This window comes from Mytilus californianus, unplaced genomic scaffold (assembly GCF_021869535.1).
Source record: "Mytilus californianus isolate M0D057914Y unplaced genomic scaffold, xbMytCali1.0.p SCAF_7, whole genome shotgun sequence".
Taxonomy (NCBI): domain Eukaryota; kingdom Metazoa; phylum Mollusca; class Bivalvia; order Mytilida; family Mytilidae; genus Mytilus; species Mytilus californianus.
In genome coordinates, this window is record NW_026262723.1 from 89,681,921 (window position 1) to 89,699,016 (window position 17,096).

At 37.7% G+C, this 17,096-nt stretch overlaps 1 protein-coding gene across 1 annotated transcript in view; it reads right to left on the minus strand.

Annotated features, from left to right (window-relative positions):
- Nucleotides 1-687: 687 nt before the first annotated feature.
- Nucleotides 688-17,096, minus strand: part of LOC127709553 (uncharacterized) — a 112,549-nt gene continuing 96,140 nt past the window's right edge. Inside the window, exons 47-49 of the mRNA XM_052215159.1 lie at nucleotides 7,559-7,667; nucleotides 5,940-6,253; nucleotides 688-1,705 (exon numbers count right to left, since the gene is read on the minus strand). Coding sequence (XP_052071119.1) covers nucleotides 1,641-1,705; nucleotides 5,940-6,253; nucleotides 7,559-7,667 — 488 coding nt within the window. The 3' untranslated portion in view covers nucleotides 688-1,640. The remainder of the gene's footprint in view (nucleotides 1,706-5,939; nucleotides 6,254-7,558; nucleotides 7,668-17,096) is intronic.

Sequence of the window (17,096 nt, forward strand, 5' to 3'; positions counted from 1 at the left end):
ACTTGCATGAACATACAGATATTGTTTTATTGAAAATTGCTGTTAAAAATAATTGGAAATTATTTTAAATTAATGAATGCATTTCCCTCATGCATAATCAATTTCTTGTCAGCTTTGGCTTCACCTTTGGTCCTTTTTGGTATTATCAGCTCTTCAATTTTTCAAATATTTTGACCTGGAGCATCACTGAACAGATATTGTCAAAATGGGCATCTGGTGCAGTAAAAATTTGTACTCTTAATGTTATTATAGGACATGTACACCTTTCATTAATTATATACAAATTGGATACCTTAAGGAAACTCATTTGGTCTTTATAAACTACTGTAAATTCAGAAATTATTGCGAGGTCTTTATTAATGCGAATAATGCGACTGTATGAGTATCGCAATGATAAAAACTCGCTTTCTGATAACTGAAACATAGATCTGTATGCAGATTTTTTCGAAATCGCAATAATTAAACTCGCATTTTTGTCTATTCTTGAAAAATCGCAATAATAAATGCATGCAATAATTTCTGAATTTACAGTAGCTGAATTCAGAGGATATATTGGAATTTTTTTTTTGAACGACCAGGGTCATGTGTGTTTTACTATGAACCTTATAATGACACTTTTTGAGCTAAAAGAATACAAACATATAAAACAAATTCTTCTCAAATGTTTTCTTTTTTTATTGTATTTAAATATATATTTTTGTTTACTATATACATTTGTATGTAGATTTTTTTCAATTAGCAGTAGATGTTTGCTATAAAACAAACTACAATAATTCAACAAACTACATCAATTCTCTAAACATAAAAATAATAGTAAATTTTTTTATGTCTGTAACTCTAAAAATTACTTTAATTGAAGTTTTCTTTAAGAATACAAAAATATGGATTTTTTTTTTAAAGATATGAGTCACAAAAGACCAGTAAATTTTCAACATAATTCTATATAGGTAATTCTGTGTGAATACTGTTGTCTGCATGTTAGACATATTACATTCGTCAACTTTCCCAACTTGGTAAGTATGTAGATATTAGTAATTAAGGAAAGGGACCAAGTTACCACATTGCATGACAAAACTACAGAATATACATAAAATGATATACCTAAATGTTTATCATAGAACTTTTTGTAATATGTTAATCAATTAATGGTAAATATTTATACTACTAAAGGGAACTAACAGATCTGACAAAAGCAAATGCAAAACTTTAACAACTGCAAGTAACAACCAATTTTTATAAAAATAGCACTAATCATTAAAGATTCATAACTTACTTCATTGTCATTAACTTATTACATTGTCATTATTTAGTATAGGAAGAAAAATATGAACTTAGTTCTGACAATGATTAATTTTTGTTTATTTTTTTCCCTACTTTATGATATTTTTATTCACTGCCTCATCACATTAAAATTTCACAGATTTCCCATCAACACTTCATCATAATTACACAAATAACAAATAAATATGAATCACTCTGACATGAAAATGAATGATGATGTATTTATTATATCTGTGAAAATAATAAATATGGTAGCAATGCTATCAACTTGGTAATCAATCTGAAAACATTGCTGACAAACTAATGAACTTTGTATTTCCAAAGATGAAAAGTTGTAAGGATGAAACACAGGATGGGATTCAAAGATTGTCTCTTTTTTTAAGATCTCTCTGTGCTGACTTTGGTATATAAACTGCAGGTTGATCTGAAAATAAAATACAGATAATTTTGTAAAGTAATCAGTAAAACGCACCAATTGTATATGAAATTTGAGTTGGAACTTTAATATGTGACTTCTGTTGCAATATATAACTATTTTAAAAGACAATGAACTCTCAAATAAAGGTAAAGTTCAAATGAAGATGTTCCTTCAATATGACTTGTCATGAACTTACATGAAAAACATGTATAATGCATAATTTGTGTCCTATTAAAAAATTTAAACCTGATAACAAGAGTATGAGAATGGACTTAAGCCATATAGCATCAGGGTTGAATTTTATATTGAAAGTCTTTGACTACAGGTATCACTTATACTTTACTTTATAAATGATCCATGTAATTTGTTGTAAAGGTCAGATGTGCTTATTTCTTATAGAATCATAGAAATATAGCTCACTATATCAACTTAACATTGACCAAACAACCATTGAAATGTTACCAAAAACAAACAAAAATGCACACACTGAAATGTCTCACCTGCTTTACTTATCATGATTGAATTTATGTTGAAAGTCTGTAATATGAAGGTTTTACTGCAAATATCACATACACATAACATTACCAATAATTCATGAAAATGAACCATGCCAGACAGACATGTACACCTAACAATCATTCCATACACCAAATGAAGTGGACCTACAAAAACCACAAAAACTTAACATTGACCAATGAACCATGAAAATGAGATCAAGGTCCAATGAACCATGAAAATGAGATCAAGGTTATATGAACCCTGCCAGAGGGACACGTAAACCTTACAATCATACCATACACCAAATATATGGGTAGTTTACCTATTGCTCATAGTATCGGATAAACTGCCAAAACAATGAAAACTTAACATTGATCCATGAACCATGAAAATGAGGTCAGGGTCATATGAAACCTGCCAGAAAGACATGAACACCTTACAATCATTCAATACTCCGAATATAATGACCCTACTACTTAAAGTATCTGAGAAATAAACCAAACTACAAAAAAATAAACATTGTCCAATGAACCATGAAAAAGAGGTCAGTCAGTCAAGTATGCCTTAAAATCATTCCATACACCACCAAATATAGTTGACCTATGGCTTCTAGTATCTTATATATGGACTTGACTACAAAAAATTAACCTTGTCGCTGATCCATGAAATTTGGTCAAGGTCAGGTAAGGTGAACCCTGTCCGATGGACAAGTAAAACTTGCAAAGAATACAGTTATCTTATTACTCCTAATAAGTGAAAAATTCACATGACAAAAAACTATAATTTTTTTTTAAACCAGTCGATGAACCATGAAAATGAGGTCAAATGTAATGGAAATATGACAGACAGAAACTCTGTAACATAAGGTATCTGCATACAAGGTATGAAGCATCCAGATCTTCTACCTACTGAAATAAAAAAGCTTTATACAAATAGTTCAATATTATCAATGATGATGTAAATGAGGTCAATTTCAGATGAACCCTGCCAGACAAAACGTGATGTACGCTTAACAATCATCTCATGCACTAAATATAGCTGACCTATTGCTTATACCTTAAAAAGGACCTACCTACAAAAACTTGTGTTGACCAATAAACCATGAGGTAGAGGTCAGGTGAACCCTATCTGGCAGACATGATGACCTTGCAAGGATCCCATATACCAAATATAGTTATTCTATTACATTTTACTAATAATAAGTGGGTATTTTACATTACAAAATAAAAAGCTGTGCTATGAGCACATGATGTGCCCATCGCTTTTTCAACAAATAAAGTTCCAGTCCTCCTCAATGTCATATCAAAAATTTATAAAATAGACAAAAGGGAGCTTATTTTAATAGATATAAACCTGTCACCAAAGTTTCATGAAAACTGCTCAAAGCATATTTGAGTAAATGTCGGAAAACTGAAAAATCCTCCTTTTTTATGAATATAGTCTCAATACTCCAAAATGAAAAATCAGAAATTCTAAAATATCAAAAAGGAACTTATGTCAATATATATAATCAATTTATCAAAGTTTCATGAAAATTGTTCAAAGCATTTTTGAATTATAGTCAGAAAACTGGAAAATCACCCATTTTTTATGAATAAAATCCCATAACAAGGAAATGTAAAATCTGAAATTTATAAAAATTGAAAGGGAGCGTACGTCCATAGATATAAACAATTCACCAAAGTTTCATATAAATTGGTTAAAGCATTTTTGAGTTACTGTCCGACATGTTGACATCAGACGGACGGACAACGATATACCATAATACGTCTCGTAAATAAAAACTATACATTTTTTAAGCATCCCACAAATAGTTAAGGCAGCTGCCACTGCAGGATTAGCATCCCTATGTATAGCATTCTACCATTTTTGTCGCAGACAAGACTAAAATGAATCCATAATATCAAGTGAATATAATTTTCTAATCTACTTTAAAGGGGCATTAGCTATGAAGTTGACATATTTTGATTTTTTTGTTTCAAACAAAAGCAGATTTGTGAAATAATATTTTTCTATTAGCAACAAGTTTTTGGTTAAATTTTGTCAAAATAAGCTCAAAAACATTGATCATGTATTATTTGCTTGCAAGTCAATAATTCAACTCTTTTGAATCCATATTCATGTGTACTTCTTTTTAACCCTTAACTGGGATGGGATACACATTTGCTAAGCAAGTTCAGTTATTAAAAGGAAAAGAATGCAAACATTGAAAAGTGAAATAAGGTAGCCACCAGGAATATCCTTTTCATTGACTGATTCTCACCACAGAACATCATTCAAATATAGGCAAAACAAGGATTTACATATTTTTTTTTAATCTATGACATTAAATCAAACAGACCTAGAAAATCGTAATTATACGATTGCAAACTTTTAGAATGTTCTGATATTCACTTTCTGATAGGTGAGTGTGTACCATATGGTAGTGTTGTTCTGATGATTGGAATAAGTCGGAAATCAGTTGGTTGGGCTTGGCGATGTCAATAATCGATTGGAATTTTGTTCAATCGGTTGTCGTAATAGTTTCCAGACTTTTAGCATATCAACTTCCGGTCCGTTTCCGGTTTGCATTTTACATGCGCAGTCAAACAAATTGTAAAGAAAAATATCAGTAGATGACAATAACAATGTCAAACATCCTATAATCAAAGACATAAGCAATTTCTTTCTGTACAAACGTGGTAAAAGCATTGACGTTGCAGATTGGTAATATGCTATTTAAAATAAAAAACTTTTTATGAAATACTTTATTTCACTTCTGGTACTTGTTACTCGAGAGCGAACTTCAAATCATTCTTATTTTCGATAAAATAAATTTGTTGCTACATTAGAGGACGTGGTGCAAATTGCCTTTTATTAATGTTTCATTAATTTGTGGCTTTAAAAACGTCATATTCCTTTTCAAATTGCTTGTCAAACATCGTTAATTTTTGTAAATTTTCCCGGTTTGTCTGCCATTGAAACACATGTACGTATCACAGATCAAATACTGACCAACTATGAAAGAATTCCGTATTCTTACAATTATAAGTACAGATGCACGAATGACACAGCTCATGTAAGAATAAAGATCACAAAAGTGAAAAATACGCATTCCACATGAATTAACAGACATTGGTTGGATCCCCTTAGTTAAATGTATATATTTCAATGCAAATGCATTGTTTTATTTATTGATTAATTTTGAATTGCTCAAAGTTAAATACTTTATATATATATATCTTTTTTTTTAATGAGAAGCATTCAAATTTTGATGAAGCTATGTATTTGAAATTATAATGTGAGTGATACCATTGAAATTTAGAAATTTTAGTGTCATTGTTGATAATAAAAGTTGTAATCATCAGACAAAATATGTTTAATCGGAATCTATATTCTAATTGATTCACTGTTTTAATTGCTTGATAAAATATGAAAAGAAAACTAAAGATTAAACATGAACATTTAAGACTCTGCAATGATATGGAATATATGCATTAGACATGTACAATGTGGCTGAATGCATGATTTCATATACAAAAAGAGCAAGGTGTAATGATGCGATTATAACCGATTGTCGGTTGGTTGCTGTCAACCGATAGTAATAGATAATGGGTTGGTAATTTCAACTGATTATCCAACACTACCATATGGTATAAATCAGTTTCTGTCAGATAGGATAAAAGCTAGTGACTAAGAATATAGATGTCAAAACTGATCAAATTGTGTAACATCAATGTAATTTCATCAAACTAACCAATACCTGTGGAATATGTTGCATTATCCTGATAGATTACTGGTATATCTGGTAGTTGTAGTTTTTCTTCCTTCATGTATTCTGGCAAGGGATCTCTGAAATGTAGTTGTCCCCTAGGTCCTGTACCACTAAAGTAGTTATCGTAATAGGTAGGTTGATGAACGGGAACTATGTTGAACATACTAACTCTATCTACATCACGATCATGGTAGAGCAGTGGTTGATGAACAACTGGCATACTGTATGGATTAGCATTGTCATCAACATCAACCTTCTGAACATTTGGTGATGGCATTGATGGCATACGATTCCTTCTCCATCTATTAAAAAAAAGGAGATATTTAAAATCACTTTTTATTTTTTCCGATTTTAATAGATGGAAATTTCAATTCATTGTAATTTCTGTAGCATAGTTTTTTTACGTTCTGGCCCTTTGCACAATCCTCCACCTTTCCCATCCAGGCTTGGGACTTAAAAAATTCAGTAAATATCTAAAGAATTTGATGATAATGACATTAGGTAAGATGTACAGTTAGCTTTTATGATTTTGTCATTGAATACAACTTTCTTCCATCAAAATACGGTATAAAATAATAACTGTCTTTTGATTCAGCTTATTACATTTCTTTAAAAGTCAATAAAACCACACATTTACCTCATCAACAGACAATAATTGTATTATATATTCTATTTAAGATAGCCGGCTGTCATCATGATTATCACTTTATTTGGTGATATGAAGAATCAATTAAATTGATTTGGTCCAAAAACCGATTTGATAATTAGGTAAAAACAGATAAATATTTGTTTTATATAGTAACAGCAGTAATATGAAGACAGGAAATTTCTTAATAGGTACACCTCAGTACCAAGTAATATCAAGTCTATTGACCAATCAGCATAACTAGTATTTTTGTTCCTACATGATCTGATATACAATTTTTTTTCTGTAAGCTGAGATGTAGGGCAGGGTTTATCAGATGTATTTATTACATGTTGTCTTAAAATTTCTCTCTTCAAAACCGACACAAATTGGTCAAATCAATTGTAAATTATGAATCTTAATATTTTTGGATTATTTTCTAAATATCATGATGGATACCATTTTGAATGTCTACTTTATTATAACATAGAGGTTAACAAACTCAAATTTCTGATACCAATATTACAGTTTTAACCCTAAACCAAATATTATATACATTGAACAAAAAGCTAAGGGTGGTGAACTCTTGTGTAGACGATGCGTAAATTGTTCTTTCTCCGTCTGTGCTGCCAAATAAAAGCGAAATTGTTATGCTATTATATTTGCTGATATGTATACGTGTACTGACACATACATGTTTACGGCAGATAAAAGATTATTTCTGTTAAATTTATTCATAACATTAGTATAAACTCGGGACAATTTAGAGCTTGCCAAATTGTATAAACACCTGTCTATTGTTGAAGCCTGTATGTTGCCCTTTTGGTTGTTGTTGTTGATGGATGGCTGTCTCATTGACATATCCCCCCATATCCTTTTAGTTATATATGTTTGAGATTAAAAAGATAGATGCTAGCTGTTCTGCTCTTGAAAATGTGTCCTTCTGAATCGAGACCACTTTACGAATATGTATAAAACTTACAATGGCATGGTGAAACAGCAAACAATAAATATAATTATAATAAGGAGTCCTATTCCACCAGCAACAGATCCAGCTATGATCTTCTCTGTTCTAGTCCATCCTGATGAAGCTACAAATCACATAAAAAAAAACAACTTAAAAGCATGAAAACTTAGAGGCTAAACTTGATGTGATCTTATATTTTAAACACGAGTCTCAAAATAATTTAAAACTACTTCAATAGTTTCCTTTGGTAAAAGATTACAGCTTTTGGTTCAAAATAAGGTTACTAGAGTTCCAGAGATTAACCTTCAGGTCTATCATATAGGGTATTATGTAAATTTTCCATCATTCTAATCCACTGTATCATCAGAATTGGTATAATAAACAAGATGTTTTCTACAAAAACATTCATCATAACTTAAGATTACCCTGTCATGCAGCAGGTGATAATATTGTTTAAAACTGGTACCCAATCATAATAGCCAACTGATACACTTTAAGCATGTTATATACTTTCTTTATTAACTGTTTACAATCACTTTTTGTTTTACAGGCTGGTACACACAGTTTTAGATTTGCAGCTAAATACTTTTATTTTTTCCATTCATTATAAAATAAAACTGAATTTTTCCAACTATAGAATAATAAATAAATTAATGGTTGTTAATTGTACTTAATTTGTATGATTTCAAAAGGTAATGAAGCACAGTTTGTTCGTTGGTCAGTAGGGATACTGTTATTTGTCAAATTATCAAATCATACCACATCTCCATATTTTTTTCAGCACACATTTTACATGCTTTTTGGCATACTATGTCATGATATGACATGATCTCTGATTGCTTAAATTTTGGCAACTATATACCTAATTTAACTCAAAATTTCTTTAATTGCATCTTGTAAGCCATAATCAACAAAATACTCCCAAGAGAGAAATTCATCATTAATAAGTCTGTTTTTTTCGTTCACTTTTAAAAAAGATCCTGAATTGTTTCCTCAACTTGCTTACAAACTGATTTTGGAGAATGTCTGGTGATAAGAAGAGGAACAGTAGTAATCCCCTAACTGGTTTGGCCCCAACCAAAGACCAGTGATTAGAAGAGGAACAGTAGTAATCCCCTAACTGGTTTGGCTTCACCTTAAGACCAGTGACCAGTGATAAGAAGAGGAACAGTAGTAATCCCTTAACCGGTGTGGCATCACCAAAAGACCAGTGATTAGAAGAGGAACAGTAGTAATCCTCTAACCGGTGTGGCTTCACCTAAAGACCAGTGATTAGAAGAGGAACAGTAGTAATCCTCTAACCGGTGTGGCTTCACCAAAAGACCAGTGATAAGAAGAGGAACAGTAGTAATCCTCTAACCGGTGTGGCTTCACCTAAAGACCAGTGATTAGAAGAGGAACAGTAGTAATCCTCTAACCGGTGTGGCTTCACCAAAAGACCAGTGATAAGAAGAGGAACAGTAGTAATCCTCTAACCGGTGCGGCTTCACCAAAAGACCAGTGATTAGAAGAGGAACAGTAGTAATCCTCTAACCGGTGTGGCTTCACCAAAAGACCAGTGATAAGAAGAGGAACAGTAGTAATCCTCTAACCGGTGTGGCTTCACCTAAAGACCAGTGATTAGAAGAGGAACAGTAGTAATCCCCTAATCGGTGTGGTTACACCCAAAGACTAGTGACCAGTGATTAGAAGAGGAACAGTAGTAATCCCCTAATCGGTGTGGCATCACCCAAAGACCAGTGACCAGTGATAAGAAGAGGAACAGTAGTAATCCACTAACTGATGTGGTCTCATCCAAAGATCAGTGATTAGAAGAGGAACAGTAGTAATCCCCTAACTGGTTTGGCTTCACCTAAAGACCAGTGACCAGTGATAAGAAGAGGAACAGTAGTAATCCCCTAACTGGTGTGGCTTCACCTAAAGACTAGTGACCAGTGATAAGAAGAGGAACAGTAGTAATCCCCTAACTGGTGTGGCCCCAACAAAGACCAGTGATTAGAAGAGGAATAGTAGTAATCCCCTAACTGGTTATGCTTCACCTAAAGACCAGTGACCAGTGATAAGAAGAGGAACAGTAGTAATCCCCTAACTGGTTTGGCTTCACCTTAAGACCAGTGACCAGTGATAAGAAGAGGAACAGTAGTAATCCCCTAACCGTTGTGGCATCACCAAAAGACCAGTGACCAGTGATAAGAAGAGGAACAGTAGTAATCCTCTAACCGGTGTGGCTTCACCTAAAGACCAGTGATTAGAAGAGGAACAGTAGTAATCCCCTAATCGGTGTGGTTTCACCCAAAGACCAGTGACCAGTGATAAAAAGAGGAATAGTAGTAATCCACTAACTGATGTGGTCTCACCCAAAGACCAGTGATTAGAAGAGGAACAGTAGTAATCCCCTAACTGGTTTGGCTTCACCTAAAGACCAGTGACCAGTGATAAGAAGAGGAACAGTAGTAATCCCTTAACCGGTGTGGCATCACCAAAAGACCAGTGATTAGAAGAGGAACAGTTGTAATCCCCTAACTGGTGTGGCTTCACCTAAAGACCAGTGACCAGTGATAAGAAGAGGAACAGAAGTAATCCTCTAACCGGTGTGGCTTCACCTAAAGACCAGTGATCAGAAGAGGAACAGTAGTAATCCCCTAACTGGTTTGGCTTCACCAAAAGACCAGTGACCAGTGATAAGAAGAGGAACAGTAGTAATCCCCTAACCGGTGTGGCATCACCAAAAGACCAGTGACCAGTGATAAGAAGAGGAACAGTAGTAATCCTCTAACCGGTGTGGCTTCACCTAAAGACCAGTGATTAGAAGAGGAACAGTAGTAATCCCCTAACCGGTTTGGCTTCACCTAAAGACCAGTGACCAGTGATAAGAAGAGGAACAGTAGTAATCCCCTAACTGGTTTGGCTTCACCTAAAGACCAGTAACCAGTGATAAGAAGAGGAACAGTATTTATTCCCTAACCAGTGTGGCTTCACCAAAAGACCAGTGACCAGTGATAAGAAGAGGAACAGTAGTAATCCCCTAACTGGTGTGGCATCACCAAAAGACATGTGACCAGTGATAAGAAGAGGAACAGTAGTAATCCCCTAACCGGTGTGGCTTCACCTAAAGACCAGTGACCAGTGATAAGAAGAGGAACAGTAGTAATCCTCTAACCGGTGTGGCTTCACCTAAAGACCAGTGATTAGAAGAGGAACAGTAGTAATCCCCTAACTGGTTTGGCTTCACCAAAAGACCAGTGACCAGTGATAAGAAGAGGAACAGTAGTAATCCCCTAACCGGTGTGGCATCACCAAAAGACCAGTGACCAGTGATAAGAAGAGGAACAGTAGTAATCCTCTAACCGGTGTGGCTTCACCTAAAGACCAGTGATTAGAAGAGGAACAGTAGTAATCCCCTAACTGGTTTGGCTTCACCTAAAGACCAGTGACCAGTGATAAGAAGAGGAACAGTAGTAATCCCCTAACCGGTGTGGCTTCACCTAAAGACCAGTGACCAGTGATAAGAAGAGGAACAGTAGTAATTCCCTAACTGGTTTGGCTTCACCTTAAGACTAGTGACCGGTGATAAGAAGAGGAACAGTGGTAATCCCCAAACCGGTGTGGCTTCACCAAAAGACCAGTGACCAGTGATAAGAAGAGGAACAGTAGTAATCCCCTAACTGGTGTGGCTTAACCTAAAGACCAGTGACCAGTGATAAGAAGAGCAACAGTAGTAATCCCCTAACTGGTGTGGCATCACCAAATGACCAGTGACCAGTGATAAGAAGAGGAACAGTAGTAATCCTCTAACTGGTGTGGCTTCACCTAAAGACCAGTGACCAGTGATAAGAAGAGGAACAGTAATAATCCCCTAACTGGTTTGGTTTCACCTTAAGACCAGTGACCAGTGATAAGAAGAGGAACAGTATTTATTCCCTAACCAGTGTGGCTTCACCAAAAGACCAGTGACCAGTGATAAGAAGAGGAACAGTAGTAATCCCCTAACTGGTGTGGCTTCACCTTAAGACTAGTGACCAGTGATAAGAAGAGGAACAGTAGTAATCCCCTAACTGGTGTGGCCCCAACCAAAGACCAGTGATTAGAAGAGGAATAGTAGTAATCCCCTAACTGGTTATGCTTCACCTAAAGACCAGTGACCAGTGATAAGAAGAGGAACAGTAGTAATCCCCTAACTGGTTTGGCTTCACCTTAAGACCAGTGACCAGTGATAAGAAGAGGAACAGTAGTAATCCCCTAACCGTTGTGGCATCACCAAAAGACCAGTGACCAGTGATAAGAAGAGGAACAGTAGTAATCCTCTAACCGGTGTGGCTTCACCTAAAGACCAGTGATTAGAAGAGGAACAGTAGTAATCCCCTAATCGGTGTGGTTTCACCCAAAGACCAGTGACCAGTGATAAAAAGAGGAATAGTAGTAATCCACTAACTGATGTGGTCTCACCCAAAGACCAGTGATTAGAAGAGGAACAGTAGTAATCCCCTAACTGGTTTGGCTTCACCTAAAGACCAGTGACCAGTGATAAGAAGAGGAACAGTAGTAATCCCTTAACCGGTGTGGCATCACCAAAAGACCAGTGATTAGAAGAGGAACAGTTGTAATCCCCTAACTGGTGTGGCTTCACCTAAAGACCAGTGACCAGTGATAAGAAGAGGAACAGAAGTAATCCTCTAACCGGTGTGGCTTCACCTAAAGACCAGTGATCAGAAGAGGAACAGTAGTAATCCCCTAACTGGTTAGGCTTCACCAAAAGACCAGTGACCAGTGATAAGAAGAGGAACAGTAGTAATCCCCTAACCGGTGTGGCATCACCAAAAGACCAGTGACCAGTGATAAGAAGAGGAACAGTAGTAATCCTCTAACCGGTGTGGCTTCACCTAAAGACCAGTGATTAGAAGAGGAACAGTAGTAATCCCCTAACCGGTTTGGCTTCACCTAAAGACCAGTGACCAGTGATAAGAAGAGGAACAGTAGTAATCCCCTAACTGGTTTGGCTTCACCTAAAGACCAGTAACCAGTGATAAGAAGAGGAACAGTATTTATTCCCTAACCAGTGTGGCTTCACCAAAAGACCAGTGACCAGTGATAAGAAGAGGAACAGTAGTAATCCCCTAACTGGTGTGGCATCACCAAAAGACCAGTGACCAGTGATAAGAAGAGGAACAGTAGTAATCCCCTAACCGGTGTGGCTTCACCTAAAGACCAGTGACCAGTGATAAGAAGAGGAACAGTAGTAATCCTCTAACCGGTGTGGCTTCACCTAAAGACCAGTGATTAGAAGAGGAACAGTAGTAATCCCCTAACTGGTTTGGCTTCACCAAAAGACCAGTGACCAGTGATAAGAAGAGGAACAGTAGTAATCCCCTAACCGGTGTGGCATCACCAAAAGACCAGTGACCAGTGATAAGAAGAGGAACAGTAGTAATCCTCTAACCGGTGTGGCTTCACCTAAAGACCAGTGATTAGAAGAGGAACAGTAGTAATCCCCTAACTGGTTTGGCTTCACCTAAAGACCAGTGACCAGTGATAAGAAGAGGAACAGTAGTAATCCCCTAACCGGTGTGGCTTCACCTAAAGACCAGTGACCAGTGATAAGAAGAGGAACAGTAGTAATTCCCTAACTGGTTTGGCTTCACCTTAAGACTAGTGACCGGTGATAAGAAGAGGAACAGTGGTAATCCCCTAACCGGTGTGGCTTCACCAAAAGACCAGTGACCAGTGATAAGAAGAGGAACAGTAGTAATCCCCTAACTGGTGTGGCTTAACCTAAAGACCAGTGACCAGTGATAAGAAGAGCAACAGTAGTAATCCCCTAACTGGTGTGGCATCACCAAATGACCAGTGACCAGTGATAAGAAGAGGAACAGTAGTAATCCTCTAACTGGTGTGGCTTCACCTAAAGACCAGTGACCAGTGATAAGAAGAGGAACAGTAATAATCCCCTAACTGGTTTGGTTTCACCTTAAGACCAGTGACCAGTGATAAGAAGAGGAACAGTATTTATTCCCTAACCAGTGTGGCTTCACCAAAAGACCAGTGACCAGTGATAAGAAGAGGAACAGTAGTAATCCCCTAACTGGTGTGGCTTCACCTTAAGACTAGTGACCAGTGATAAGAAGAGGAACAGTAGTAATCCCCTAACTGGTGTGGCCCCAACCAAAGACCAGTGATTAGAAGAGGAATAGTAGTAATCCCCTAACTGGTTATGCTTCACCTAAAGACCAGTGACCAGTGATAAGAAGAGGAACAGTAGTAATCCCCTAACTGGTTTGGCTTCACCTTAAGACCAGTGACCAGTGATAAGAAGAGGAACAGTAGTAATCCCCTAACCGTTGTGGCATCACCAAAAGACCAGTGACCAGTGATAAGAAGAGGAACAGTAGTAATCCTCTAACCGGTGTGGCTTCACCTAAAGACCAGTGATTAGAAGAGGAACAGTAGTAATCCCCTAATCGGTGTGGTTTCACCCAAAGACCAGTGACCAGTGATAAAAAGAGGAATAGTAGTAATCCACTAACTGATGTGGTCTCACCCAAAGACCAGTGATTAGAGGAGGAACAGTAGTAATCCCCTAACTGGTTTGGCTTCACCTAAAGACCAGTGACCAGTGATAAGAAGAGGAACAGTAGTAATCCCTTAACCGGTGTGGCATCACCAAAAGACCAGTGATTAGAAGAGGAACAGTTGTAATCCCCTAACTGGTGTGGCTTCACCTAAAGACCAGTGACCAGTGATAAGAAGAGGAACAGAAGTAATCCTCTAACCGGTGTGGCTTCACCTAAAGACAAGTGATCAGAAGAGGAACAGTAGTAATCCCCTAACTGGTTTGGCTTCACCAAAAGACCAGTGACCAGTGATAAGAAGAGGAACAGTAGTAATCCCCTAACCGGTGTGGCATCACCAAAAGACCAGTGACCAGTGATAAGAAGAGGAACAGTAGTAATCCTCTAACCGGTGTGGCTTCACCTAAAGACCAGTGATTAGAAGAGGAACAGTAGTAATCCCCTAACCGGTTTGGCTTCACCTAAAGACCAGTGACCAGTGATAAGAAGAGGAACAGTAGTAATCCCCTAACTGGTTTGGCTTCACCTTAAGACCAGTGACCAGTGATAAGAAGAGGAACAGTATTTATTCCCTAACCAGTGTGGCTTCACCAAAAGACCAGTGACCAGTGATGAGAAGAGGAACAGTAGTAATCCCCTAACTGGTGTGGCATCACCAAAAGACCAGTGACCAGTGATAAGAAGAGGAACAGTAGTAATCCCCTAACCGGTGTGGCTTCACCTAAAGACCAGTGACCAGTGATAAGAAGAGGAACAGTAGTAATCCTCTAACCGGTGTGGCTTCACCTAAAGACCAGTGATTAGAAGAGGAACAGTAGTAATCCCCTAACTGGTTTGGCTTCACCAAAAGACCAGTGACCAGTGATAAGAAGAGGAACAGTAGTAATCCCCTAACCGGTGTGGCATCACCAAAAGACCAGTGACCAGTGATAAGAAGAGGAACAGTAGTAATCCTCTAACCGGTGTGGCTTCACCTAAAGACCAGTGATTAGAAGAGGAACAGTAGTAATCCCCTAACTGGTTTGGCTTCACCTAAAGACCAGTGACCAGTGATAAGAAGAGGAACAGTAGTAATCCCCTAACCGGTGTGGCTTCACCTAAAGACCAGTGACCAGTGATAAGAAGAGGAACAGTAGTAATCCCCTAACCGGTGTGGCTTCACCAAAAGACCAGTGACCAGTGATAAGAAGAGGAACAGTAGTAATCCCCTAACTGATGTGGCTTCACCTAAAGACCAGTGACCAGTGATAAGAAGAGCAACAGTAGTAATCCCCTAACTGGTGTGGCATCACCAAATGACCAGTGACCAGTGATAAGAAGAGGAACAGTAGTAATCCTCTAACTGGTGTGGCTTCACCTAAAGACCAGTGACCAGTGATAAGAAGAGGAACAGTAATAATCCCCTAACTGGTTTGGTTTCACCTTAAGACCAGTGACCAGTGATAAGAAGAGGAACAGTATTTATTCCCTAACCAGTGTGGCTTCACCAAAAGACAAGTGACCAGTGATAAGAAGAGGAACAGTAGTAATCCCCTAACTGGTGTGGCATCACCAAAAGACCAGTGACCAGTGATAAGAAGAGGAACAGTAGTAATCCCCTAACCGGTGTGGCTTCACCTAAAGACCAGTGACCAGTGATAAGAAGAGGAACAGTAGTAATCCTCTAACCCGTGTGGCTTCACCTAATGACCAGTGATTAGAAGAGGAACAGTAGTAATCCCCTAACTGGTTTGGCTTCACCAAAAGACCAGTGACCAGTGATAAGAAGAGCAACAGTAGTAATCCCCTAACCGGTGTGGCATCACCAAAAGACCAGTGACCAGTGATAAGAAGAGGAACAGTAGTAATCCTCAAACCGGTGTGGCTTCACCTAAAGACCAGTGATTAGAAGAGGAACAGTAGTAATCCCCTAACTGGTTTGGCTTCACCTAAAGACCAGTGACCAGTGATAAGAAGAGGAACAGTAGTAATCCCCTAACCGGTGTGGCTTCACCTAAAGACCAGTGACCAGTGATAAGAAGAGGAACAGTAGTAATTCCCTAACTGGTTTGGCTTCACCTTAAGACTAGTGACCGGTGATAAGAAGAGGAACAGTAGTAATCCCCTAACCGGTGTGGCTTCACCAAAAGACCAGTGACCAGTGATAAGAAGAGGAACAGTAGTAATCCCCTAACTGGTGTGGCTTCACCTAAAGACCAGTGACCAGTGATAAGAAGAGCAACAGTAGTAATCCCCTAACTGGTGTGGCATCACCAAAAGACCAGTGACCAGTGATAAGAAGAGGAACAGTAGTAATCCTCTAACTGGTGTGGCTTCACCAAAAGACCAGTGACCAGTGATAAGAAGAGGAACAGTAGTAATCCCCTAACTGGTTTGGCTTCACCTTAAGACCAGTGACCAGTGATAAGAAGAGGAACAGTATTTATTCCCTAACCGGTGTGGCTTCACCAAAAGACCAGTGACCAGTGATAAGAAGAGGAACAGTAGTAATCCCCTAACCGATGTGGTCTCACCCAAAGACCAGTGATAAAAGAGGAACAGTAGTAATCCCCTAACTGGTTTGGCAAAACGTAGAGACCAGTGACCAGTGATAATAAGAGAAACAGCAGTAATCCCCTAACCGGTGTGGCTTCACCTAAAGACCAGTGACCAGTGATAAGAAGAGGAACAGTAGTAATCCCCTAACTGGTTTGGCTTCACCTAAAGACCAGTGACCAGTGATAAGAAGAGGAACAGTAGTAATCCCCTAACCGGTGTGGCTTCACCTAAAGACCAGTGACCAGTGATAAGAAGAGGAACAGTAGTAATTCCCTAACTGGTTTGGCTTCACCTTAAGACTAGTGACCGGTGATAAGAAGAGGAACAGTAGTAATCCCCTAACCGGTGTGGCTTCACCAAAAGACCAGTGACCAGTGATAAGAAGAGGAACAGTAGTAATCCCCTAACTGGTGTGGCTTCACCTAAAGACCAGTGACCAGTGATAAGAA